We start from the raw sequence: 26158 nt of genomic DNA, 5'->3' as shown, positions 1-26158 counted from the left end.
CAACTTTTTTGTATAGGTAACAGTAGTAACAATTTCACTTTGCGTTTACGAGGCATTGTGAAAGTTGTTGAAAAAAAAGGAGAGATCTCCTTTGCACGATGCGCGCATTTCAATTCTAATTTTCATCTAGAATTTATTATCGCGGACAATGCGATAGCAACCGTTGCTCGTTGAATCTTTATTTACTCGTGTAAAATTCAAATTAACATTTTCAACGAGTCTAATTACACGGATAAAAATCATGCTCCACTCTTGGGATATGGTAACGCGTTATATTCTGCTTGTAAAGAAAAAAGAGAAGATTTAAATTTCCCACAAACGTACCTCTATCTCTTTCACTATCTTTAATTGCGCACCTAAAACCTTACGTTACTCGACTTAAATCTTCGGGAATTTCGATCGGTCATAGTCGTCAGGATGATTATATATTGCTCCCAAACGAGCAATTACGCTCACCTGTTGTCTCTCATTGTTTCCCACCTTACAGTTTTAAGAAAAGTTTTACGTCCTAACCCCGGTTTTAAACGCCGCTAAAAGTGTGCCAAGTGTTACGGCCTATTGCGCAACAAGCCGCCAATTGCTCCGTTCTCCGCATCTCGGAGCGTTCTTTATCCCCGAAAACTAGCAATTAGAAAGCTAACGCGGTTAGCTTTGTATCGCTTTGTATATACACGGTTGGAAAGATGGCGCGCAAAAGTGGTTTTCGGTTGACGAGGAACGCTCAAGGAACAAGAGGCCTCGAGGCCGAGGAATAAATTGCCACGCTACAAATTGCGAATCGTAATCCCATCTGCGTATATTGTTTACATATCGTCAATGATAAAATTTGAATCGTTGTGATTAGGCAATATCACACGCGAGGATTGTAAGAGGATTAGTTTTATGCTTTGTCATCGAAGATCTCGAGAGGAAGTGGAAGCTTTTTGGAAACTTTCAATTTCGGTGTTTTGGAAATTTATCTCGTCTCGAAAAGTAAAAGTTCCCAAAGTTTTATCGTAAATTACTAAACATTCTCGACATATAGTGTCCACTTGTCAAGAGGAAAACGATCTCTCGAGATGAAGCAATTTTTGAAAGAATCTAAATTACGAATCTGTTTGTATATAATTCTTTGAGAGGAACAGATACTATTATTGGATGCATAACGATTCTGGAAAACGGAAAATCATCATCTAGCGAAAAGAATTAAGAATCGCCCCCTCATAAAATGATTAATTATTGAAAAATTATCCATCGAGATTCCCCAATTTTCAACTTCGCTATTCGAAACTCGGAATCTACAAATAGGAGAGCAAAGCTGGATCCCCCGCGTCATACGGTATCCGTTTCAGAGGTGAGTCGGGCGTCGAATCGATCAATCAATTTCCCAAACCGGCCATCCATCTCTAAACTATACACACGCGCCGCACGGAATATCCAATCCGAAATATCAAATTCTAAGCACAGAGGCACGATATCGCGTGTACATATAACGAACATTCTCTTTGTTCGAAGAGCAGCCAGCGTTTGACAGCGCGATAAGAGGGAAGCGGCCTCTTTAATTGGCAACGGTAGAAGATAATTCCGTCCGAGGCTCGCTTTTTTGCTATTTTTCCTCTTTTTTTTTTTAACTAAACTAGAAAACACAACATCAACGTCGATGTAATTAATCGGAACGGATCGAGAGGTCAGCGTAAAACTAATTTTCCTCTTTCATCCAGATTCCAGTCACCGCGAAATTTCGAAAAACTCGATCGTTCTCTTCATCCTTAAGGATTTGATTCGAAATCAAATGGACAAGTGAGCCAAGGAGGCCTTGGAACGAAAGGATCCTATCTCGAAGAAATGGCAAGTTTGGATTCTCCCGCCAAAGAGAGAATTCCATTGGACTCGGGATCGAATTCGAGGAAAGACGGGGTCTTCTTCTTTTTTCCTTCTCTCCTTGAAGAGAAACCCAGTCGAATAAATCTTCGTCGCCCCTTATTCCCGCAGGAGCGGCGCCACAGAGCGATAAATCCATCCGGTGGTTGAAGATCGGTCGATCTCGGCGGAGCCGAGCCGCGAATCCAAAATGGCTAATAAGTTTCCAGCTGGGACTCGTGCTTCGCGGGAATCGCGCTATCTCGTTCTTCGCATCATTCCTTCTCCCAAGCTGGACAACGAGAGCCTTTAACCGATATGCAAATATTATGTTCGAGCGAGCACGTGGGATTTTAGTTTAGTTCAGTTCAGTTTTCTTTCTTCCAATCATTTTCGAAACTGGAAATTACCAAATTGAACTTAATTTAAACTTCATTTTCCCTTTCTTTCTTTCTCTTTTTCTTTTTTGATTCCACGCAATCTACATACGAGATGCGCGTGAATCCACGGAGGATCATAACGCCGTAAGTGTTCCATAAAGGTCAGAAGAAAGAGTTTAAATTATAAAGTTGCACGAGTGCACTTTATAATTCGTGGCGTAAAAAGGGCGATAGAAGTCTCGTCGACTGTTTCCAGATTGCGCTCCGCTCACGATTTTGATGAATTAGCAATAATCAAGACAAGGTAAACGTTTATTCGATCTGAGCGAATCTGAGATGATCTGAGACAAGTTCTCGACAAAGTTAGTTGGGGTTTGATTTGATTTCTTGCGTTCGTCGTGCATCGATGAGTCATCGATCCAAGGTCACAGTTCCCATCCTCTGTAATATTACCAAACAATTATTGCGACTGTATTATCTTTTTTTATTTTTTTTTTTGCTGCAACCTTCTTACAATTCAATGTCTCAAACTTAACGTCATTTTTCAGGATCGCATTTTAATTTTTCATATCGGATATCGGATGTCGAACATTTCCGATGATTTTTTTTTCACGGTAAGGTAACGGGATATGGATCAAGAGAATTATAAATTAATCGCGGACAAGCGAAGTTAATGATCATAACCGGCGAGACGAGCACGATAATAACGCGATGTTCAAAGATTTTCTGTACTCGCATTAACTCGAAAGTTTCTCTCTAACGGGCCTCATAATTGGAACATTAACACTTGATCCCTTTCCTGCTAATGACCATTCGTAGGTAACTGTAACCGTAAGCCTGCTCCACTCGTGGGCTTTCCTCTATGCTTAAACAATTTAACGAATCATTCTCTTCGCGTCTCTTCCCATCATTCGCACGAAACGTCTCCAATTCCCTTACATCCAGGTCACACCTCGAACAACGAGGCGCGTTCAAATCCATTAACGAACTCGCCTCAAAATTAACATCTTTATTTTATTTTATTAGCATCTCTCTTTGTGTCTCTCGCAACGATGTCACAGTTCTTCTTCTTTCAGACAAAAAAATTTCCCTCGTCGTTAAAACCAAACTGTACGCTTCTTTACTGCCACAAACATTGATTATTCAAAGATTCGTCTTTCCTGAAAAGAAAGAAGAAGGGAAAAAGAGAATCATAGCCTTAAACTGTCCAACAGTATTTACACACGCGAATCTTGTCACGCCCCTATGGGGCGAACGATAATTTGTTTTGTCTCGACCCGGCCGCCATTGCGTCCCCTCATTGTCGTGAGAAGCACTGTTTGGGTGCGACTCCCACGAGCCACGATACTCGACGCCTCTGTTTCGTCGTTCCGTGAAATTGATTGCCTAGCTGCTCTCCCGACACTTTTTCCTTCACTCGAATTTCACGAATGTTTGCGCGGTGTAAATCAGCCTTGCCGCCACGAGTATTCGCCGAGCGAGTCGCCGTTAATCCCGCCATTTTCGCGAGTGTTTAAATTTCGAAATAATCGAGAGACAAGTTTTCACAAAAGCGAAGCGAGCTTCAACAATTAATAATCGATAATTAAATCGTAAAAGTATTATTACAGGACGAGGGATGGAGAACGATTCGCAATGATTTTTCGCCAGATTTTTACGAAGCGGAGGTTTTGAATATAACGCCATTGTTATGGAAACAGCAGTTGGATACAAAGACTTGGCTGAAGAATAGTCACAACTATGATTCAGTGCAGTTTTTATTGAGCAATGCAAATTTCGAAATTCAGACAGGGAAAAGGGAAAAGAAAGGCGAGAAAAAGTTGATTGCAGATTTCAAAATGATCATTACAAAACCTATTTACCCATTTACCTCAGTTTTACTCAAAATTTTCATCCATTCTCCCATCGTAAAATTAGTTTTCTAAAACTTTCAAAACCTGCACACAAAGCTGTACAATTTACATTTTACACAGATGCAAGGTGTCATTGAAACCCGGCGTTAAATTCGAGACGATCGTTGTCGCAAATGCAATACGCTCTTGGTGAACAAAAGATCACCTTGAAGAAGGTGACGAAAGGTTGGCGAGGAGAAACCGCCGGCTCGGGGTGTTTCACGGCCGTGGAGCTTTCTCGCGGGCACAAAGCAGAGGCGACAGGTTCGAAAACAATGCGCGGCGACGACGTTGATCGAGTTCGTTTCTTTCTCTCGAGGGGCCGCGTCACCTTTGTGGAATGCCTCCTCGCCAAGGCCCGCCTTTCCCGCGCTTTGCGCCAGAAGCGGGGAGAGAGAGAGAGAGAGAGGAAAAGGGGAGGCGGACACGCGTCCCTGGAACATCGACGAAGGGAGCGTAAATCAATGGTCCCGGTCAAAGTACCGGAAGTTTTGCGAACGCGTGTTTACGTTACTCCGCCCTGAATCTCAACAACGGATCATATCGATTCAACCATTTTTCATTTCTCGGATTTTAAGCCTTTGATTTAAATAACGCGATTGTCATTTAGAAATTTTAAGTTCGATCGATTGGCTAACTGGACGAACGATTTGAATCGGGGTACAGGCAAACAAAGTTCACTTCGCAACAGTTATTTTCGATAAAATAAAATTGCCGCGTTGCATTATTAGCAGCCACTGCACGTTTCAGAAATCGAAATAGATATTCGTCGACGAGATTTCGATGAAAGAAGAAAGGAGTGGAGTATCGAGGAGAGAAAGATCGCGAATCGATGGACGGAATTCGCCTTCGCGCTCTTCATGCATAATAGATGGACGGACGCGCGGATGACGGCGCGTGGTTCCTTTCTTGTGTTTGCAAATTGCAAAGCTGCGCCCGGTTCTTCGTTCTATAGTTGGCAGCGTGGCAATGAACGAAACCGGCGCGCCAAGAATTTCAAATGATTTTGGCCCGGGAAGGTCGACGACCGGTTCTCGGGCCTGGCAAACGATAAGAGGATCGATCTGTTCGCGAACCTGTTTGCAGGCCACTCGGCGGAGGCCTGCACGTTACGGCACGGATCTCGTAAAAAACTTCCTTCGGATTCCACCACGCGAAACCCTTTGCCCGTCTCTCGTCCCCTACTTTCTCTTATTCCTTCTACGCGCCTTTCCATTCTATCGTTCCCCTCCCCCCTCGCTCAAATTCATCCCGGATTATTTATAACGCAATAATTCAGACACGCCAACAATGCCGACTTTCCTTCGATTCCCTAAGACTTGACTCGGCGTTAATAAACCACTTTGGACGAAAAAGGAGCGAATTTGCAAGCGAAATTGAAAATTCGTGATTTCGCATCCAAAGCGATTGTTAGAAGTTTCTAATTTAAAGAAGAAAAAGCGTGCCGTTTGTTTAAATCCTTTAATCCTGTTGACGAGTTTCGATGAATTTTTGAGTATATTTTGTGATGCTGGTATCACGATTCACTCCGTTGTGATTGAGTAATCAAATCAAATGATGATTCACTGGAAAAAAATGGTAAATTAATTCCTAGATCTATATACGTATATATATATATATATATTCAAAACCACAAACGGCCAAGACACCATCCAGAATCCTCCGGTTATTTCAACCAGAAAAAGGTCGATTGCGCCACGCGTGACCACACGTTCAACCATCCGTTCGAGCAGACCGCCTCCATCTGTACGCGGAATCCATCTCGATGGAACACGTCTCGATCCCGATCCTCGAGAGGAACACTCTTCGTCATTAATTCGCTGCAATTGACAAGCTTTGCGCCCATGGAATTTACCGTTCTAGGCGATCGTCCAGAGAGAGAGAGAGAGGGAGAGGAAGATTATCCTGGTGGCGGTCAGGAACGCGTAACCTGTCCCCATCACCTTCAATTTTTCTTTTCGTGCCTCGCCCCGGCGAGATGCCCTCGCAGCCAGCCAGTCAGTCACCGACCGGTCGGGAGAAATGGAGCAAAAATTTCCTTGAAATTGATCGAACGAGGTTGTTGCGAGTTTCTGGGCACGGGTGGTACACACACTATCGTCGTGTCGTGGATAAATTATCGTCTCGCCTACGTTTCATCATCACCATGTTTCTTTTTTAAATATTCCTCCCCAAAGAATTCCAAACGTCGTATCAGCTACGAATTATTCCCTTTCTCTTTCCTTCTATCCTTTTAACTCGACTGTTTTCCTTCTTTAGATAACGCGTGCGAACGAGCACCGAAGTTTGAAGATCGCGCTCTTATTATTATTTTCATTTCGAAGAAAAATTAAACTTCACCGAGATGCTCGCTCTATTTTATACGAGCGAGTGAGAGAGCCTCGTCTTCACCAATTTCTTTTGCCACAAACGTTCAAATCCCAACCACTTTCTCTCATTTCGAAACCAACTAAACTTTATTGCATACAGAAGAGGCGGAACCAGTCTCCAACAATTCTGTCTCGTCGAGGAGAACGCCGGAAACGAAACGAAGACGGTTCGTTCCATCTCCCCTCCCCTCCTGCTCCCCCCTCGAGGACGGGATTCCAACGGTCGAGGACGGAACGCAGAAGATGTAACGGATCATCGAGATTGGAAAACGGTACTTTATTCCTGGCCTGGCTTCGCCTGGCTCTCGCGCATGTTAATGCGCCCGTGTCACTACGGTTCTTTGTCCTTGACAAAGATCGTGGACGTGGATCGTTCCATTAGGGATTAGGCTTGGTCGTGGGAACCTGTTTGCGGAATCCTCGGCCAAATTCCCTCTCGTCTCTACTCCCCTAGAACGACTCGTCCGCCGCGCGATTCCACGTGTGACGTAATGGGAGCCGGTCGCTCGGTCGGTCGGTCACAGCAGCTCGGTCGACCTTGATTTCTCTTTTTCCGCCGATCACCGTCGTCCCCCTCGCGTTAATGCTGGACAAACGATTCGAGTTGTTTCGAATCGGCGACGCTCGGGTTCCGGTTTTAATTAATTGGATCGTTTCGAGAATAGGAAATATAATTTTCTACCGAGTGTATTAATTATTTATATATGTGTGTATATACATCGGAACACGTGCGTTCGACTTTGTCGATTTCGTCACGATCGTTATTATCCAATTGCACTTGATTTCTCATTGCACCGGGTTTTCCATTCTCTCTTAATTTCACGGGTGGGAATGAACGATCTAACGATACTTATTGGAACTTAAGGAGGAGGAGTTTCAGATATTATTCGGATTTCGATATCGATGGCCTTGATCTTGAAAACTCGTTCGAAGAAAAGAGTTCTTGCTCCTCGGAATGCCGTTCTCAGTAACACCGTTTGTGGCAGCGTCGCGAAATAAATTGGAATCGATTTTTGAACACGTTTACCTTTCGAACGCGATGGGAGTATTATCGTCTCGGACAAGGAGAGGCGGGAAACGAAAACGATTAATCGAATCCAAGATCGAATTTCCTTTTCCACCAACGAATAAATCCGTCCAAATTCAAGCAAAACTTTCTCTCCGAGTCCCCGGATGGAAACAAAACCCTATTTTTGTCTCTTCCCCTCGGAATCGATGCGCTCGACGAAACCAAAGTTGTTGTTCGAAGCAAGTTGTCGTTCCTTTTCCTTTTTTTTTTACCTCTTCCTCGTCTCGTTCGAACGATTTCACTCGGAAGGGTTCCATCTTGGATCCCAGGGGGCATCTTCCCAGGCGATGAGGCGTCACGATCAGCCGGGCGGCTATCGTTGGCTAATGTCGAGGGTCGGGCGAAGAGGATAAAAGCGGGGGCCGGAAGCGGGGCAATTATTCAGTCGAGCGGCCAGCTCGGGTCAATTGTCCTGATTGCGTTCCACGGTGGCCGCTGTCGACAGGAAAGCATACTCTCGCTTGGATTAACCTTGTCGATGCTGCACACTATGTCGTTCATAATTAATGTGACTGGGACATTTCAGTCGGAGGGATCGTCGACCACCGCCGAGATTTCCAGCCCCGGTTGTTCTTCGATAGGATCGATAGATATGGAGGGGGGGAGTTAATCCACTCAGGAAGAATATTGCTAGATACTTTCGCTTCCTTCGTCCTCTCTGAATGCATAACTCTTTTTCGATTACGATGATTAACGGGATTATGCTTTCTTGTTTGAAGAAAGATTATTCCGTTCGATCGAAAGAATCTTCTTCGTCAGTTTTCCAGTTGCGATTGGATTTTTTTTTTTAAACGAAAAGAAGAGCAAAATTCGCGGGGGAATAGATTTCCATTTGCAAGGGAAGGGGAAAACTTGGGAGAAAGAAAAGAGGTTGGCGCGGAAGGATAGAAATCCACGTGTGAAAGGACTTGGTCGCGTATCTTGAATTTCGAACGAGCTCGAGGAGGAGATTCCAGCACGACGTGGCCACTCGTGAGGGAAATTTTCGAAAACTCGCACGGTAACTGGCTCCCCCAACGTTTCCTCGTTGAAACGATATAAATTACATCTCACGCGCGTTATTCCGTTCGGTTCCATTCGAAAATTTAATTGGTTTCTAGTTTTAATAAGAGGAAGAAGGATGGTGCACGAGTCGAGTCCTTCGTAATTTCGAACGAATTATTATTTTCGGATCAGCAAGTCACGATAGCAGAAAACGTTTCTTTCGATTTGAAGGGATAAATGAAAAAAGAAGATGGAGCGTAAGAAGCTCCGTATAATTCCGGATTAATTAGGATAATTTATTCAACTCGTACTCAAACCCGATCAAACTTTGTTGCAACCGAAGCCGATGTTGAACGTGCTTCGTTAAACTTCGCTGCAAACAATTTTCTGCCGTGGATAAGCGTATGCCGAGCAAAAACAACGAGACGCTTAATTATCTTTTTATCCAAGAGGTGAATATCGCGAGATAGCGTTTTCGACTGCTCTCGAAAATTTACTAGCTCGATGCATCACCGTTCGTTTACGGTGTCTTACGAACAATTGAATCCAAACAGACACGGGACGGAAATTATCGATAAATGGACTCTGATTTATCTCAAATGTTCGAAATTTGTTCGAATCTATCCGTAAGATAATTATCGAAATTCTCGTAATTCTTTGCCATTTCTCGTAAATAGATAAATTATAGTTGTCTCTTATCCGAAAAAAATTGATCGATCCTTTCGTTCTTTGGAGAAAACAATGATTCTATCGAATTTTCATTCGAAAGATGGAATAGCGCTCGACTTTTTTGGTTTCCTTGAATAAAATAGAATAGCGATCAAACTACATTTCCATTTCCATTCTTCAGAAGACGGGATACTAATCGACCCTTTTTATTCTCGACAAAAAAAAAAATCTTCCACTCTTCGAAGAACAATATCCGACTCTACCATCTTCAGAAGCGTAGAATACCGTAGAATGTCTTCTAGAAAGATAACGGAATGCTAATAACAATCCATCTCTGAAGAGAAATTAGAAAATTCGAAATTAGAAATTCCCAAGAATCTTGTTTCATCGTAGCCGCGATTACCTTTTCGCCACAGGATAATTCGTCGATTCGAAAAGGAACGCGGGCAATTTACCGTGTTTCGAAGAGTATCAGAAAAGTATCGGTCGATTAACCAACCAGATATCGTGTCCCTTCGAGGATCACGAGGAATTTATATATACGTACACGTAATCATGTAACACGTCGTGACGGTTAAAGAATTGGACGATTACCACTTATTTCGCCTGTTTTCCTTTCAGGGTGATGATGTAACGGGACTTTCGCTGTCGCTGCAGTGAAGCAACGATGTCCACGGCACAATGCAACCGCTTCGTGCAGAACGCTTGGAAGAAGGAACTCTGTTCGAACTGCTTCAAGCCGCGGGAGGAGCACGCCTCGCCGGAAGAGACGTTCAGGGTGAACATAGGCAGGGCTCTGAACCATGTCAAGACTGATAATTTTAAGTTACAGGTATTTTCCAACGAAATGGATATACTTTTGAATAATTTTTTAAAATTCGTTCGTCATTTCGGCGAGTATACGTCGAATCCTTCGATTCTGCTTAACCCCACTCTGAATAAAATATCGTTAACACGACGATCTGTCAAATTGAACTCGATCGTTTTTCTCGATGGAAAATTGCATCAGCAATGAGCCGCGCCATCAACGCCTTTCGACGAAACTGGGTCGTTCGAGCGAAGGACCTATGCTGCACGCTCCTACGTCAGCAATTTCCTGGCAAGAAGATGGCGCGTAGTCCACGCGGACCGTAATACTCGCCAATTGTTGTTCAACCTGCCGCTTTTTACCTACGAATCTCATATACCTGATTCTCTTCCCCTTGCGTTTTCTTATGCGAGGCCACTTACGTGCGCTGGAATTCCGGTTGAACGCATGGAGCAATGGAACGGGAGGGAGGATAGGCAAGTCGATCCGAACAGCGTTGTAAGATGTTCAAACAACGGTAATGGAGGAAAAATCTCTAGGAACACACCAGCCCCCTCTCTGTTCCAATTAAACGAATTTTTCCATTATTCGTGCAATCGCGAGAACTCAATTCCTCCTCCGTTTAGAAGAAGATCAAGTTTACGCGATAAAAACTTGCGTTGTAATTCTCTTTTTGTCGTATTGGGCTGTCCTAAAAAAGTGATTAAACGGAGATTTCCAAAGGTAATTGGAAAAATTTTATCGCTCTTGTTGTAACGAACCGATCCCAATATCTTTCTATCGAATTATATTTTATTCGAGGAGCAATGAATAATTAATTGGTATTCCCGTTCTTTGTCATCCTTTCTCTTTTCGTCAAAAATATAAATTATGCACAAAATTTTAAATTCTTATTAAACGAGAATCTCCTCCTTCGATATAAACAATATGATCATTCCTCGAAGAGTTGTTAGAAAAAAATCAGCGCCATATAGCTAATATTCGAATCGCAACGTGACAGTGTCAAATTGTCGTGAAATATTAAATTTTACGTAACGACGCAACGCGAAATCGTGAGGATAGGCGTTATTCTAGCAGGGAATTTAACGCGCATTCTGTCGAAAAAAGAAAACTCCGTCGTTCAGATGCCCACGCGTTTTTTAAAATCGTGGTGCCTCGAGGGAAATTGTTGAAAAAAAAAGAAAAAGAGCAACAAAAACTCGAGAAAAAAAGAGAAGAGAAAACGATCCGGTGAAAATCTAGTTTCCTCCAATCACTTTCTCCGATCGTTAATTTAGAGTTCGACATCCGGCGGGATGGAAAATGACACATCCGACAATGTTTCTTCTTTTCTTTCTTTCCCTCGTCTCGAGCGAATGTTTTTAATCAGAGAGACGTAATATCTTTCTGAAATACTTATTTCTATTATGTAATAAAATTACCCCTTCCTTCGTATTTACTTCGAGATCGTCCTCGTTGCAATTGGTCCAAAAACTTGCAAACTAGATAAGCGAAACCGGAGAAATCCAAGCGTGTTGATGTCCGACAAGGGTGGTCCAATCCAATCAAGAGACGATAATCCAACGAGAAAAAAGCCGTTGGAAACATTGGAGGAGGTTTTTTTGAAACTCGAAGCGAAGGTGTCCGGAAGGAAGCTCTCGGCCGCTTTTGTCGAGTCGTCGCTTTCGAAAGAATTCGCAGCGTCACTTCGATCGTCCCGCTGTCCCTTTCCATCCGCTCACTCGTGTTATGAAACACGAGTTGTCGTACGAAAATCAAACGGCGAACGTTCGAGGCGTGGAAGAAAACTAGTAGTGGACTACGGTTACTCGACCGTGCCGGTGCACGTTCCTTTGGACGCGCGGACTTTGGAAATAGGCGGACAGTGGCCCCTCTGTTCCTTCTTTCTTTCGTTGAATAATTCATTCGGTTTTTCATTAAAAGGCCAGCTGACCGTACGAAAAACTTTCTTCGACGACGAGAAAAATAACGTTTTCGCGCCGGCTGCGCCGACCTCCTCGTCGGATCAAAAACTTTCGGCGAGGCTGAGAGTGAGAAACTTTCATTTCCCGACACCAGATGATAACGAGACATTTCTTCGAATTATCGAGGATTACCAGGCCACAGGACACAACGATTGAAAGTTGATTAAACCGAGTTTCGATCGTTGCTTGCTACGCACTACGTCCAACGTATTTAATTCCCAGGTTTTATCTCTCTCTCTCTGTCTCTCGAGATCGAGTGGCTCAAACTCAACATGCCTGTCAACTGGAGATTCGCGGTAATTTATTCTCTTTCATCGTTTGGACTCGAAAACTTTTTCCATTTGTATTTTTCTTGGAAAAATTTCCAACAATTGTCCCTGAAAACGTTAAAGTTTCGAAGGAATCGACCCCATCTTCTCGTTCAGGTTTAAAATCCGTGATCTGAAACGTTTCAGAGTATCCTGCGGGGGAAGGGGATCTCCCAGAAGAGTCAAAGGAAGAAGAACGTAACGTTCACGGAGGATTTGACGGAGATAATCGGTTACGGCGGCGATGACTTCTTCTCGGAGGACGAGGAGGAGGAGGACGAGCAGGACACGGCCGAGTCCCTGAACGGGGACGACGAGGTACCGCCGGACAGCGAGGAGGAAAGGGCTTTGGGCAACCTGACGCGCGCCAATACCAACTTCAACACCGTCACCGCCAATCTGACGGAGATCGTGTCGAGCGCGAACGAGTCGAGCAAATCGTCGAGCAAATCGTTCGCGTCTCTGATGCTTGGGAGGATACAGAAGGACTCGGAGGGGAAGAAGACCACGTTGCTGGTCTCGGTGACGCCTTTCGGCGGCGACGAGTCGTTGCCGACGGCGAGGAGGCCCGGCGACAAGAGGGTGAACGGATTCGTCAACGGGTTCACGAATTTTTCCAAGTGTAAATCCACGACGGCGGACAACGAGAAGGCGGAGGTTGGTTATCGAGTTTTTCTTCCCTTTCTTCTTTCTAGAAATTAATTTCGAATTAACTCCTCTCGCTTCTTTCCGTTCCTTCAACTCGCTTCAACCCAGATGCAAAAGAACGCGAAGAAAGCGGAGACGGAGTCGAAGAAGGAGGCGAGCAAGGATCGAAAATATCCGTCGAGCATGGAGAAGATCGTGGACATGCCGCTGATCACGTCCACCAATTCGATCTCGGTCGTTCAACGGAACGAGTCGACCAACGAATCCGAGGAAGCGAGGGACAGGGGCTCGGAATCGAGCGTCGAAGGGACGAGTTCGGAGAGAAAGAACATTTGCCGCGGCCAGGCGGCGAAGAAGAGCGAGAGGGCGAGGAGCGGCGCGGAACAAAAGATCGGTGGCGCGAGGATCGAATACGATTTCACGAAGACGAAGAGAGGCGCGAGCGAGCCGACATCGAGGATGGACGACGGAACGTCGGACAGCAAGGGGATCGAGTTGACTCTGACGCCTCTGGCGAAGAACGAGGCCGAAGACGCGGCTGAGAGCGACAGATCCATGGTGGTCGGGGGAGGGAAGGAGGCGAGTAAAACTACCGCGCCGTTGACGAACGAGGGTGGAAAGGCGGGCAAGGAGGAGCGCGCGAACCCCGACGCGAGGGGGTGCAAGGTGGAGGTGGAGAAGAGGAAGAAGAGGTTCGGTTTCGGAGCGGAGAGCCGAGAGTCGGCGGGTGAGCCGGATGGGAGGGAGGACGAGAAGGGCGCGGTTGAACCGCCCGCGCTTCCCAAGAGCCCGCCGCCCCCTGTCGAGACCAGGCCCCCCCCAGCCCTTCCTCAAGGCGAAACGTTCAACAAGCAACCGATCGTCACGGAGCCGAGGCCATCCTTCCTGCACGGGGCGATCAATTCCGAGGCGAAGGTGAAGCCTTTAGTGCCCCAGAAGCCGACCAATTTCTCGGCAAAGAGCAACTCCGTGGACGGGAAGAACAATTGCGCCCCGCCTCCTTCCCCTCCGGTTCAACAAGCCTCTGGGACGACAAGGTCCGGCCAGAATGCGGGTAAGGGTTTTTCTCGGGATGTTCATTCGATAAAGTTGCTGCAAAATTTTTTCTAACTTCACCGTTTCTAATTTTTAACTATTTTCGAGCTATCCGATCAAAATCACCATCGGATAATTCCGTAATAGGTAGATTACCGTTCATACCGATAAGCAGATGGCACGGCCGCGTAAATCCATCCCTCCAATTAGTCGCAAGCGATCGCCCCTAACTGCTCCGCTCTAATTAACGAGCGTTTGCTCTCCGCGGTTCACACAGGTGCGAACGGTGTCCCGGCCCACGCGGAACAGCCAACAACCGCCTGCCGATTAACGGGAACCAAAGACAAGTCCGAGGAGGAAATTTCGAGCGCGGACCAAAATCGGGGAAATTCTCCGTTGGAGAAGGCGGAAAAGCTAGGGGAAGAAATCTCCTATCCGACGAGCGAGATCCACTCTCGATCCCGGAACAACAAGGTTTCCTCGTCGTCGTGTCGTGGCCAAGGTGTCGTCGATGCCAAGGCTACGATCGTGGAGACGGCGCCTTCGAAAATTTCGGCCGGGAACAAGTCGATGACTGCGCAGAGTTCAGGCAGAAATCAGGACTGTTGCGGGGATCCGAGGCAGGAGGGCGGCGAGGTCGAGGAGGAAGCAACGGAAGGCCAATCCTCGGCGGTGGTCGAGCTGATACGATCGTCCAACAACAAGAGAAGAATGGCGCCGAAACCGCCGCCGGCCGATTTCGTCGACGAGTTGTTGCTACCCCCCTCCAGCTCGAGCCTGTTCGCAAGGAATCCGGGCGCCAATTTCAAATCGGACTCGCCGGTGGTCAGGGAGAAGGAGAAGCGGGAGAGGGCCTCCTCGTGCAGCCCGAAATTTCGAAAGGCGGTGTCCGAGCTGCCCGATCCGACCGTGGCCACGGGCCAAACGGTCGCCATCGTCAGCGACCCGACGTCGAGGAGGAGCATCTCTCTGTCTCAGGACAACCTGACGAGCGGGCAATCAGAGGTGAGGGAGGAGAAGAAGAGGGGCAGGCCCCGTTTCTCGTTGAAACGATTTTTGAGAATGGGCTCGAGGAAGGACGTGGACATGGTCGGGGGTGGGTCGAGTTCGAGGATCGACGAGATACCCTCGACCCCGCAACCGAAACCCCGACTGGAGATCATACACCCCCTCGAGTTGGATGGCGCTGCCGTCGAGGTGGTAGGCAACGATCGGATCGCCAGGGTAACCGAGGATCAACCGGATTCCTGTGGTCCCAGGAACGATGCGGGAAGAGCGACTCGATCCCCCTTGTCCAACGGATCGCACGCCGGTGAGTCTCTCTCTCTCTCTCTCTCTCTCGAGGTACGCTTTATTAATCGGCGAAAGAGTCCTTAAGATAATTTTGTAATAGTACGGGGTAGAAACTTAGATAAAATTATATAAAAAAATACGAACCAATTTCGACTAATTATTCCGTACGATCTCTCATCGTCGTTCAATTAACGCGGCGTGTTAAATACCACGGGCATTATTAAGCTTCCACGTCACGCCCACGTGACTCCTCTTCGAAGAGGACGCGGTAATATACGAGGCTTCCTGGGATGATGGCTTCCTCGGCCGGCCGGCGCTTGAATTCTCCGAACGGCGACGCCAAATTTACAACCGTCATAAACCGGCTAACGATATTCGTCCCGATGTTACAGTGAGGCCGGGGAAACCACCACCACCGCCGAGGAACCAGTCCCTGGAGGATTGGTCAAGACTGGATCCAACGAGCAAACCGGTCAGACCACCACCGCCACGCGTCGAGACCAAACAACTACCGTCGAGGAGCGACAAGTCATCCTCGAAATCGCCGTCCTCCTCCCCCCCCTCCTCCTCGTCAGCATCCTCCTCGTCGTCATCGTCGTCGGCGGCGTCGTCGTCCTCCTCGTCGTCTTCGTCGTCGTCGTCGTCGTCGTCGCCCTGGCAGCCGGCAGCCTCGACCACCTCAGACTCGATTTACGCGAATCTGGGTAAGTTCAGGCCCATACAATGTAACTAATGATCATCCACGGCAAGTCTCTCTCTCTCTTTCTCTCTCTTTCTCTCTCTCTCGATGTTGTAACAGCCATACTCACACGAATCCTCGCGCGCCAGCTGCTTCCTTTTTTTTTTTTTTTTTTGATAAATAATATACTGGGTGTTAATGTATTTCGCGGATGATACCATGTTCGAAGAGTCGATTATGAACGAAGATGAAAAGATACACGATAAGTTTGAACGAAGGTGGAATATTTTTATTATTCGAGTAATTCAATCTTGCGGCGGATCTACAAGCGCGGGCGATCTTTACGTTGATGAGAATGTAAAACGTCGTGTAAAATGAATTTATCCAGGAAAAAGAAGTTTTTCATGTATCCGCCTTCCATTTTGCATACACGTTGTTATCGATTATATTCAATTGTTTTTGCACTCTCCTCCGACTTTTCGTATTGAACGAATTAAATCGTTCTTAATTCAGATATTTTAAGCTATGGATATCGAGCTCAAATTCTATCATTCTCAATCGCGTTATCGCGTACCAATATTTCCGCCCGTGTTTGGAATATGATATTTTCCGAATAATCGTTCAACAAATATGCTAACACCCTGTACACACACATCTTTTTCTTTGCGAGTACGTCCGATCCGGGAATAATCCTTGTAACGCTGGATAACGGTGGTTAACTCTTACCTCCCCTCACGATTTATCGTTTTTTATCGTTTCTTTTTATTTTTTCTTCGTTCCTCGTTTCGCCGGGTCGACGTACGGTCGTCGTGAAATTGCCGTTTCTTTCATTTCTCGTTCTCTCCCTCCCTTCCTCCCTCTCTCTCTCTTTCTCTCTCTCTTATTTTTCCGTTTCTCGATTTCGACGGTGCCGTTCGCTTCAACGAAGGTTTTACGCACGATCGATAAGGATGAACAGCTGCGAATTAGTCATGTCGTATAATGTTCTTCTTCGATGCGCCCTTCTTTTTTTTTTTTGAAACTTCGCTATATATATATATATATGCCATACGCGTTTTATCTCTATTATTATTATTACTGTTATTTTTTTTTCCTTTTTTTTTGTATTTTATCCTCCACTACTACTAATCCCCCACGAAAGACTATTATATTATACTTTTTATTGTACTGTACCAGTGTACTACCTTTCCCGACTAACCGATCTATTAGAGATATTGTACGAACGATTCACGATTCTCTGTGATATACTTTATTACCGTTATTACTTATTACTTTGTTAGCGCCTTTCCTTTTTTTTTTTTTTTTTACAACTACTTTTTCCTCCTTCTCGACGATAATCGCGAATTTCCACGCGTAATAATCGTCGCGCGACTCGTCGCCATTTTGATACAGAAAATAATTTCTATTTTCACCGAGCGAATGTTGTCTGCCTCCACGGGCGAGAGGTGCGATCAGAAAGTTTGAGAATGGCTGAAACTTAAAAGAGAAAAAAAAAAAAAAAAAAAAAATAATGAATTTCGAAAGAAACAAGCGTTAAATCATTTTGTGTGAATCGACGAATATATCGAATATACAACACAGTTTTGTAAAATAAATAGAAAGGAAATAATAGAATTGGAAGATTCTGTAATCTCGAATTTCTGTGTCTGAAATAAATGTTTGTTGTCTGAAAAATAAAAAAAAGAAGAACACCTTATTTTCTTGCTCACGTGATAGTCTCCGATTTTTTTCTTTTCTTTTCTTCTTTTTTTTTTTATTTTTATTTTTTTTATTATCTCTCGTTCGTTGCACCCGTCCGATTAGAAACAGTATCTCTCTATCCAACGCGCGTGATTTCCCCCTCATTCTTCATTCGACGAACGAACGGAGGCCTCGACGATGCGAAACGACGAAGCGAAAGAAAATTAGAAAAAAAAGAAAAAGAGAAAAAGAAAAAAGAACCTCGATAAAAACCTTGGATAACGATTGTTATTGGATTGCGGCTATTCGCGCGATTCGATTTTGGGGGCTGCTTCATCGTTAACCGCATGCACCGATGAGACTGCGTTCAAAGACCACCAGAATTTGCATACGCATCCCTTTTTCATCCGCCCATTTCGCTCCTCCGCCCATTCTTCTCCGCCTCGCTCTTTTTTTTTTTTTTCTTTAATACTACCACCCATCGTATCGATTCGTAATTTCATTCACAGCGGGACGTGGATTAAACTTAAACGATCGGGTTCTCGACACCCTTCCTCTAAGTTAACTTTGAATCGTCGATAATTTATTTTTTGCTATAAATTTTTTAAATCGATCTCTAAATTTTCCACCTGAATAATCTAAATCGAAAAGGAAAAGTTTTTCGAAAGTTAATCTTTTTTTTTTTTTTTTTGATATCATTTCTCGAACCGGATAGAATTTTCTATCCAAATAATCGTTGAAAAGGGAAGATTTTGTGCGGCGATTCGAAGGGTAACTGGACTCTTCGTCCACGCGTGAAAGAGGATCGAGATTGCTTTGGCTGCGAGAATCGAACGGCTATATATATAGGGTAGAGAGGTGCTCATCTCATCCCCTCAAAATCCGCTGTAAATAGTAAACACATCGGCGGTGACGTGTGAACCGGTGGGTAGGATTGTTGCGCAAGGTGTATCCTTAACCGCCCCTGGGTGCAACTAACGCCGCATGTATTGATTGCATATTAGCATCGTGTACTACCTTTAGTCAATGCCCGTGGTTACGAATGCCAATTCCAGCATTCCCGATGATCCGCGCAGGAACTTGGAAAACCCACTTAATTCACCGTGTTTCCAATCTGGAATTTCTGCAACTCTCTCTATTTAACCCTTTGCCTCTGTCGAAACTTTGCCGGGGGAAATACACGCAACGCATTACGAACGTATCTAAACGTTCGGCAAACATTTTGCAATTACATTTGGAAACGGATTCTAAATAGAAACCGGCTCTGATCGATGGAAAAGGATTGAAGGAGAAGAGAAGAGGGTAAAGGGTTGAATGGATTACGAACGACTCTCGTCGTTAGATGATAGATCATCTCTTACCAGTGCTGTTCAACGACCGCTTAATAAAATTATCTTCTTCGAATTTTTTATCCTTTATTTTCGAACGGAAAAATTACTTAAGAATATTCTTCATCGTGCGGATCCAAGATCTGGAACAGCTCGAAAAAGTTTTTTTTTTCCTCGTTTGAATTCGAATGAAACTTGAAAACGAAAAAAAAAAAAAAAAAGGAAAAGCTTGTCAAGAAGAATTTGAACAGCTCTGGTCCGAATCATCGATAAATCATGGAATAAATCATGCGCGGCCAAATAATTCGAACGAAACAATAATTCTCGACGAGCGATTGATTGGAGAGTCATCCAAGATTCGTGGTCGATCGAGCGAGAATATTCGATTCTCGTTATTCAACTCCCTCCCCGTTCCATCGCAAGTGCAAAACCGTTCCGCATACCTCATACAAAACGCTAGCGCGTGTCTAGCGTTTTTTTTTTCTAGCCGAAAAAAAACGAAAACTCCTTAGCACGCTAGTACGGTAGCTAGCCTGTTTTGTGACAATGCCTTGTGTCTTGTGGTACTAACCTTGTGGCGCTTGACGATGGCGGACGTGCCTGCAGCAGCGGAGGATGTTACAGGTGAGGTGCGCAGCTCGTTGGCACCCTCGAAACCGCAAAGAACAGCCAGCATGAGGGACCAAGCCACCTCGCAGCCGATCCTCAAGAAACACGGATCCTCGACCCCGGCCCTTAATCAGGATTACGAGCCCGCTACTGCGCCACCCACGTCCGATTCACTGGTAATGCTATTATTAATGGGCTTTTTAACGATTTTTACGGCCATCGCGACGATGCGTGTGCAGGGAGCACCAGGAGACGCGTTCAAGAATTTAAGGGGCGTTATCGAGACGTTCAACCTTTTTTTTATTAACCGTTCGTATTCTTAAATTAAGAGGGGAGGGAGGGTTTCTTTTTTTTTCCCCTCTCTTTTTTGGATCACGTCTCGATTGATATTGAAATAAATTGTCTCGAATCTTATATGCTAGAACAAAGAGAGAAACTTCTTTCTTTGGTTATTGGGGGATTCTGAAATTGTTTGGCACAATGTTTTCTAACTTTTCTTGAGATGCAATTCATACGAGGCATGGGGAAACTCGCGCAGCAACCGTTTCTTACTAGCATTTCGGAGTACTACGAAATTCTAGCACAGCAGAATTTTAGATACTTCTCTTTTAGAATTGAAATTCTATTTTCTTCGTAAGGTAAGAAAATAAAATAATAGAGGTTTCTTCCATCGTGAAACGATGAAAAATATTGCTATGATATGATATATATAAATAAATAGTATAATTGTTAATAGATCATTATTTGAAAATAGCAATGATCTGTTCGCGAGCCACGATCCATTTGGATTAAGAACGACAAGTTGGATAACTTGTTTTTTCTTCGAATAATTTCTATATTTTACGAGAAATTGCCCATATTCTTAACGGGTGACTAATTTTTCTTGCCTCTTCGCATTTTTTTCCAGACGTCTAACGACAGTCATGTTTACGAGTGCCTTTCCAGCTCGCCGGAATGCGACTCGAATCTCGAGCTCAGACACGGTGGCGGATCTCATCTCACCTGCAAGAGGAAATCCGACAGCAACGCGATGGAACACGGTGCAGAATTCAAATTTCATCATCAGACGTTCGTCAGATCGACCTCGCTCCCATATTGCGGCAGCGAGACGGAGAGCGAGCTCTACGCTCCGTATGGTTTTTACACCGGCGATGAGGTACGATCTCTTGGTATTTCTCGAATTGGACGTGGGCGGTCACGCGAGATATCGACTTGTTCGGAAAACTTTATGTTAGTTTCAAAATTGCGGCCAGTATCGAAGATATTTGCTGCTACAACACCAATCCGAATCGCAAAATTTTTCCTAAAAATTACGATAATCGATGATTTTGTTGCTGGAATTACGGAATGATACTCTAAAACTTTTTTCTTCTTTTTAAAAAGCCGCCACAGTCGTCAACGCGAGCCGAAAATTATCGAACGATGCCGACCGCAGTCGACGCTGTAACGAGCATTGCCGAACAATGCCGACTGGAGCCGACGATACGTGTCGAGCCGTGCCGATCGAAGTCGAATAGAGTCCGAGAGAGAAGTCGCTAAATACGAGATTCAATATCGCGTTGTTTCTTGTACACCCGTTTATTAGAAAGAAACGAGAGAAAATCATTATAAATCTAACCGATATCCCTTGGTTATGACATCTTTTTTTATCCTTGGAGCAAAAACTATTTCATTTTCGCTGACTTTTTCACATGGAGGATCGGTTTCACAGCTGCTTAGCGCGGGCCCAGCGATTTTATTACCGCACAACTCGATTTCACGGCATTTGCGAAACTTTATTACTCGGCGTAAAAAGTTTCGCGGCCTGGACTTTTCTTATTTAATAAAGATCCCGGGGAAACAATTTTACTTCGAGATAGTTTTATCGGCCGCACAACCGCCGCGGAATTTATAATGGGATTTTTAAAATGCAGGGTCCCGAGGAGGATCAGGACTGGAAGAATAAGGACGACGAATTAAGGATAAGCCGATTGAGGCAACGCAGAGGTCGCAGTATAGTTCATCGAAGCCTCGAGGATAATTACGGTGCCGTCGTGGTCGCGAATCACGAAGCTCTCGCGCAATTCCTTGACCAGGTATTTTTCCCCTCTTTTTTCTTTCCTCCCCCCCTCCGTTTCTTTCAATTTATCTTCAACTTCTCGCTCCAGACTCTCTCCAAATCTTTATATTATAAGATCCGAGATTTTTATTCGAGATTTGTCGATTTTAAAAATAAATCGATCGCCCTTATTTATGCTACACTCGATTGTGTTATTCCTGCGTTGAGAAGAAAATTCTCGTATATAATCTTCACGCTGTTTACCTTTATCGTAGACAATTTATTGCCAACAATTCGAATATTTTCACGAGGCATCGTACATTTTACGTTATACAGCTGAACCAAACGCCCCAAGTGCCGGCAGGTTTGCGAGCGTTGAAAAATACGAACCCACGTGTAAGCCACTTCGGCATCGACGCCAATACGTCGATCACAGTCGGCAGGAGAATATTTTGCTCGGCGACGTGGAACGAGCTGAACGTCACACTGTGCATCGCCTTCGATCTGGCCACGCACGTCTCGCGGAAGGAATTTTATTTGGCACCTATAATCGAGTTTATAGACAGCCCACCCAAGGAAATTATCGACAACGGGTGTTTACCTACGAACAAGCAACTCGAAGGTATTTCATCTTATCACGTTGCATCTAGAATTCCGTTCTTCAACGCTTCTGAGAATTAAAGTTATTCGTATAAATATTGCTTGCACTGTATCGGCACGCAAATTATATTACATTAATTAAAAAGCCTCGAATTTCTTCGATTGTTTCAGCGACCATTTCAGTCCTGCCACGGCTCCAAGTGAGCACGATACAATTATTCGGCGCCACGAGCAGGGATCCGCACGAGGAAGGAGCAATGAGGGAAGCGTCGTTCGTTCTTCTTCAATTCGTCACCGCGTTGAAGAGCCTCCAGGCGCGAGGAATCGAAGAATCGGCGAGGAGCTTGAACAATGTGGTCCTCTGCAGGGAAGACAAGGACGCCTATTACAGGCTCTATCTTCTTCAAGGGTCTGTAAACGCGAGAACGAAGGAGCTTGCTCGAAATCGGTTCGCTCATTGCTCGATAACGTTTGACAGATTGAACGTGGAGACGAACGAGGACAGGGAGGAGGAGAGGGTTTCGTTGTGCCAATGCGCCCTCGTCGCTCTTCAACAGCTCAACTTGGCTAGCAAGCTGCCCGTGATACAGGAGTTGCTGATGAGGGAGAAAGCGGTTACCCTGTCTCAGGTACAACTCTCGGGGAAAATTTACTTCGCAAATACCCTCAGCTACCATCCATCGATTTACATTTCATTTCAGAAAATTTTTAACTCGGAGGCGCTGGATCGATTCTTTTCCTCAATTTTTTTAAAAATTCCACTTATCCTCCTTTGAAATTAATTAAAAATATTTCCAAAACTAAATTTCTAAATATTTAAGAAATAAATCCAGCGATTAATCGAGCTTCGATGCGCAGGTGAAATCCGTCCTGGAATTTTCTCTGTGGGGCCCCGCGGACGTGACATTCGGCGGGCCGCGAGAGAGGGAGGTCACCCTCCAAAGGTGGCTGGATCTGGAAAGGGCGAACGTGCTTCACGCGTTGGTGAGGACAAGGGCACCTCTCACAGTCACGGACGAATACCAATTGCTGTTCTTGGTTCGAACCAGTGCAAAGATCATGGGCGAAGCTTCGCTGTTACTGGACGAGCAACGATCCCGATTGCTTCGCTGCGCTCGTTAATCGACCGCTGCATTTCATCTCTTCTGAAACTATCGTGCGAAAAGTCGAATCGAGCGTTTCGCACATTCGTATACCGATCGAGCAGCATCGATACCGATTTCACGAAAAGAAAGAAAGGAGCAGCTTTGTTATAGAACGATTGTACAGATCTATTTTTTGAAATTTACCGTCGGACAAGGCGATCGACAACAACGTTATCTCGAGGCGAGTATTCGAGACGGCGACAATGCTCAATCGAGGCGAGATCGCGTGGGATGCCGTGTCTCCAAGTTCGCCTAAGAATAATAATTATTTCATCATCATCCCGCCGATCCAGTGTAATCTTATTAATTATTTGTATAAAATAAAGTATCTTGGCTGGACAATAAAAATTTTCTCGCGTTCTCTTTGATGATATCGTGCAAGAGATCAATGGAAGAGAATCTCTGCTCTCAGAAAAGAAAAAAAAAAAATCTAAGCCTCTTCTCCAATCCTCCCTCTGCAATTGAATTAAATTACTTCGGATCTCGTAAAGACAATTCTGATTCTCAATTTTCGCAACGCATTACTGTCGCACGAGACTTTCAATTTTCCCAGAAACGACAATAAAAGATGACGGTGAAAAAATGCACCAATCACCATGGCCTGTATATATATATATATACACACACATATATATATATAGTTGGCCCAATTGGGAAACACTAGTTCGCGGATCGCACCGCGGGTCGATCTATCAATGTCGCGGCGCTGAATCCACGCCAAATATCCGATACAACAAATTCCGGTGTAACAGCACGAGGATCGAGCGCGTGTTATACAGCTAATGCAATAACGACGCACGGCGGTGCAAGCTTCGATAAATCAATAATCGCGATGCCGGCGCGCTTTTCGGCTCTCGACGAAATTCGCGACACGCGCCGACACGATCTCGATCGTGGAGATTAAAAGTTCGACGACGAAGAAAAAAAGAAAGAACGATTTCCTCTCCTTCCTCTTCCTCTCCTTTCGGACGCATTCTCTTCCTTTTTTTTCTTTCCTTCTTTTTTCCGAGCGGCCACTCGTGGCAATTGGACCACGCGGCTCTACGAACGCGGAGCGTTTCACCTGTGCACCGAGCATAAACGAGTTTTTAATTAAACCTTATGAATTTAATGGAACACAACGCACAAAAGCGGCGATGGACGCCGAGACGCTCGCGGAATCTCGTAAACCCGGCCCTTTTTTAATAACACGGCCGGGTGAGGGAGGGAGAGAGGGAGGGAGGAGGCGATTTTTAAGCGAAGCTGGCCGGCTCAACCGATATCCATCCGAGATATTCGAGGGTGCTTCCGTTCCTTAAAACTTGCTTCGATATAAAATTTTCGATGTTATTAAATTTTTGATTCCGGAATATACACGTACATATATATATATTTCGATGATAAAAATTGTGAAAATGGTGAAAGAACGAGAATGAGGATAGGGGATGTATAAATCGATTATTATTCTTTTTTTCGGTGCGCGCCGAATAATTTTTAGAGAAAAACGGAGGCGAATTTCGCGAATTTGTTTCGAATATTATAAACATTCTCGAGACGAGGGAGGGAGAAAAAGGCGAGGGAAAGATCTGAATACAAGCAAGAGACGTTCCATTGAACGTTTTGAATCGGGACAAGTTGATTCGAGTGGTCTTCAACGTCTCTTCCTACGAGATAAGGGGTTGCTTATTTGTTGGGACACTCGAATCCCTCTCTCATCTAGGTAATTTTCCCCGCCTAATAATATGTATATATATATATATATATACATCAATTATTGATCTTGGTTCTGTTCACATCGAGCAACTTTGTTTCTTCCGTCATGTTAACACTACGACGAACATTTCAGGCATAATTGTCAAGAAATATCGCGATAAATATTACCATTTCTTCCGAACGATCGACGAATGTTTGTTTCTTCTTTTTTTGGGAAGAATGGAAGAGCGAGTGAAAAATTGATGATCCAGCACGTCGGTCGATGATGGTCTTAAGGGTTTAAGTTGCCGCCCTAGATAGAAATTAAATTTAAACCCCGTATTATCGAAATCTGTTTACCCGATGATATTGGGGTGACGTTTAATGCTCGCGAAGGGAGATTTTCTCGCTCTCAAAATTGTTGGAACAAAATATCGTGAAATTAATCCAGATTTTCGATACGGTTTGGCCAACAATTTTGGTAAACGAAAAGGGAGATCTACTTATCGAAGCCTCCTCGGATCTATTACTCTTATTATCCCTTATTTACTCGAGATTAATCGGAGATATTAGCCAAATTTATCCCCTTCCGTCGAAAAACCAAGTCGTTCGTCTTGCGGGAAACTCTCGCGTGGGAAGAGGTAAAAAGCAGCGGTTGTGGTTTCGCTCTCACGTCGACCGTTGTTTTCCATGCGCGTCGTAGCACAACGGCTCTCAACAGCGCAACGAAATAACGCGTCGCGGCTGTTAAGCGGATACACAATCGGCGGAAAACCGGAAAACAATGGCGCGTGCTTTCAACAACCGAGTCGGGGAAAGAGCTGCAATACACCGCTCAAAATGCTCACTATCGAAATCGTATTTCGACGTAGTTGGACGGCTGCTGTTAACACGTGCACTCCATTAACGTGCGTGCAAGACGTCGGAGTGATTTCGATCGATCGTGGCAACAACGCGGAGGCGGAGGAATTGAGAAATCACGCGATTCGGAAACATCGAGTTGATGGCCTTCTGTTAAATGTTTATTCGCAGCCTCGCGGCTCCTAGAAGCGACGTTTGTCTTGTAAACTGTTTGAGCAAACGTGGATACGCCGCGTACCGAATGTAAATTGCCAAGGCGATGGTTACGTGTACACGCCAGTTTCACGAA

The 26158-nt window shown here is 44.8% G+C and overlaps 2 protein-coding genes across 4 annotated transcripts in view; one reads left to right on the top strand and one right to left on the bottom strand.

The window, feature by feature from the left end:
* LOC107996319 (serine/arginine repetitive matrix protein 2) overlaps window positions 1–23685 on the top strand; it is a 62692-nt gene extending 39007 nt beyond the window's left edge. Inside the window, exons 2-13 of one of the 2 annotated variants that reach the window (XM_017054301.3) lie at window positions 9824–10034; window positions 12430–12939; window positions 13039–13984; window positions 14243–15277; window positions 15651–15962; window positions 19552–19730; window positions 20462–20710; window positions 21468–21629; window positions 21929–22214; window positions 22364–22601; window positions 22671–22821; window positions 23051–23685. In XM_017054301.3, coding sequence (XP_016909790.2) covers window positions 9870–10034; window positions 12430–12939; window positions 13039–13984; window positions 14243–15277; window positions 15651–15962; window positions 19552–19730; window positions 20462–20710; window positions 21468–21629; window positions 21929–22214; window positions 22364–22601; window positions 22671–22821; window positions 23051–23314 — 4497 coding nt within the window. In that variant the 5' untranslated portion in view covers window positions 9824–9869 and the 3' untranslated portion in view covers window positions 23315–23685. The remainder of the gene's footprint in view (window positions 1–9823; window positions 10035–12429; window positions 12940–13038; window positions 13985–14242; window positions 15278–15650; window positions 15963–19551; window positions 19731–20461; window positions 20711–21467; window positions 21630–21928; window positions 22215–22363; window positions 22602–22670; window positions 22822–23050) is intronic. The other variant, XM_017054303.3, reaches the window with a different exon arrangement.
* The window catches only part of LOC114577328 (uncharacterized), a 102954-nt gene that overhangs the window by 41078 nt on the left and 35718 nt on the right, over window positions 1–26158 (bottom strand). The gene's annotated exons all lie outside the window — the stretch shown is intronic.

Source organism: Apis cerana, linkage group LG15 (assembly GCF_029169275.1).
Source record: "Apis cerana isolate GH-2021 linkage group LG15, AcerK_1.0, whole genome shotgun sequence".
Lineage (NCBI taxonomy): Eukaryota > Metazoa > Arthropoda > Insecta > Hymenoptera > Apidae > Apis > Apis cerana.
Note: the sequence above shows the minus strand (reverse complement) of the source record. Positions and strands in the feature narration are given on the sequence as shown.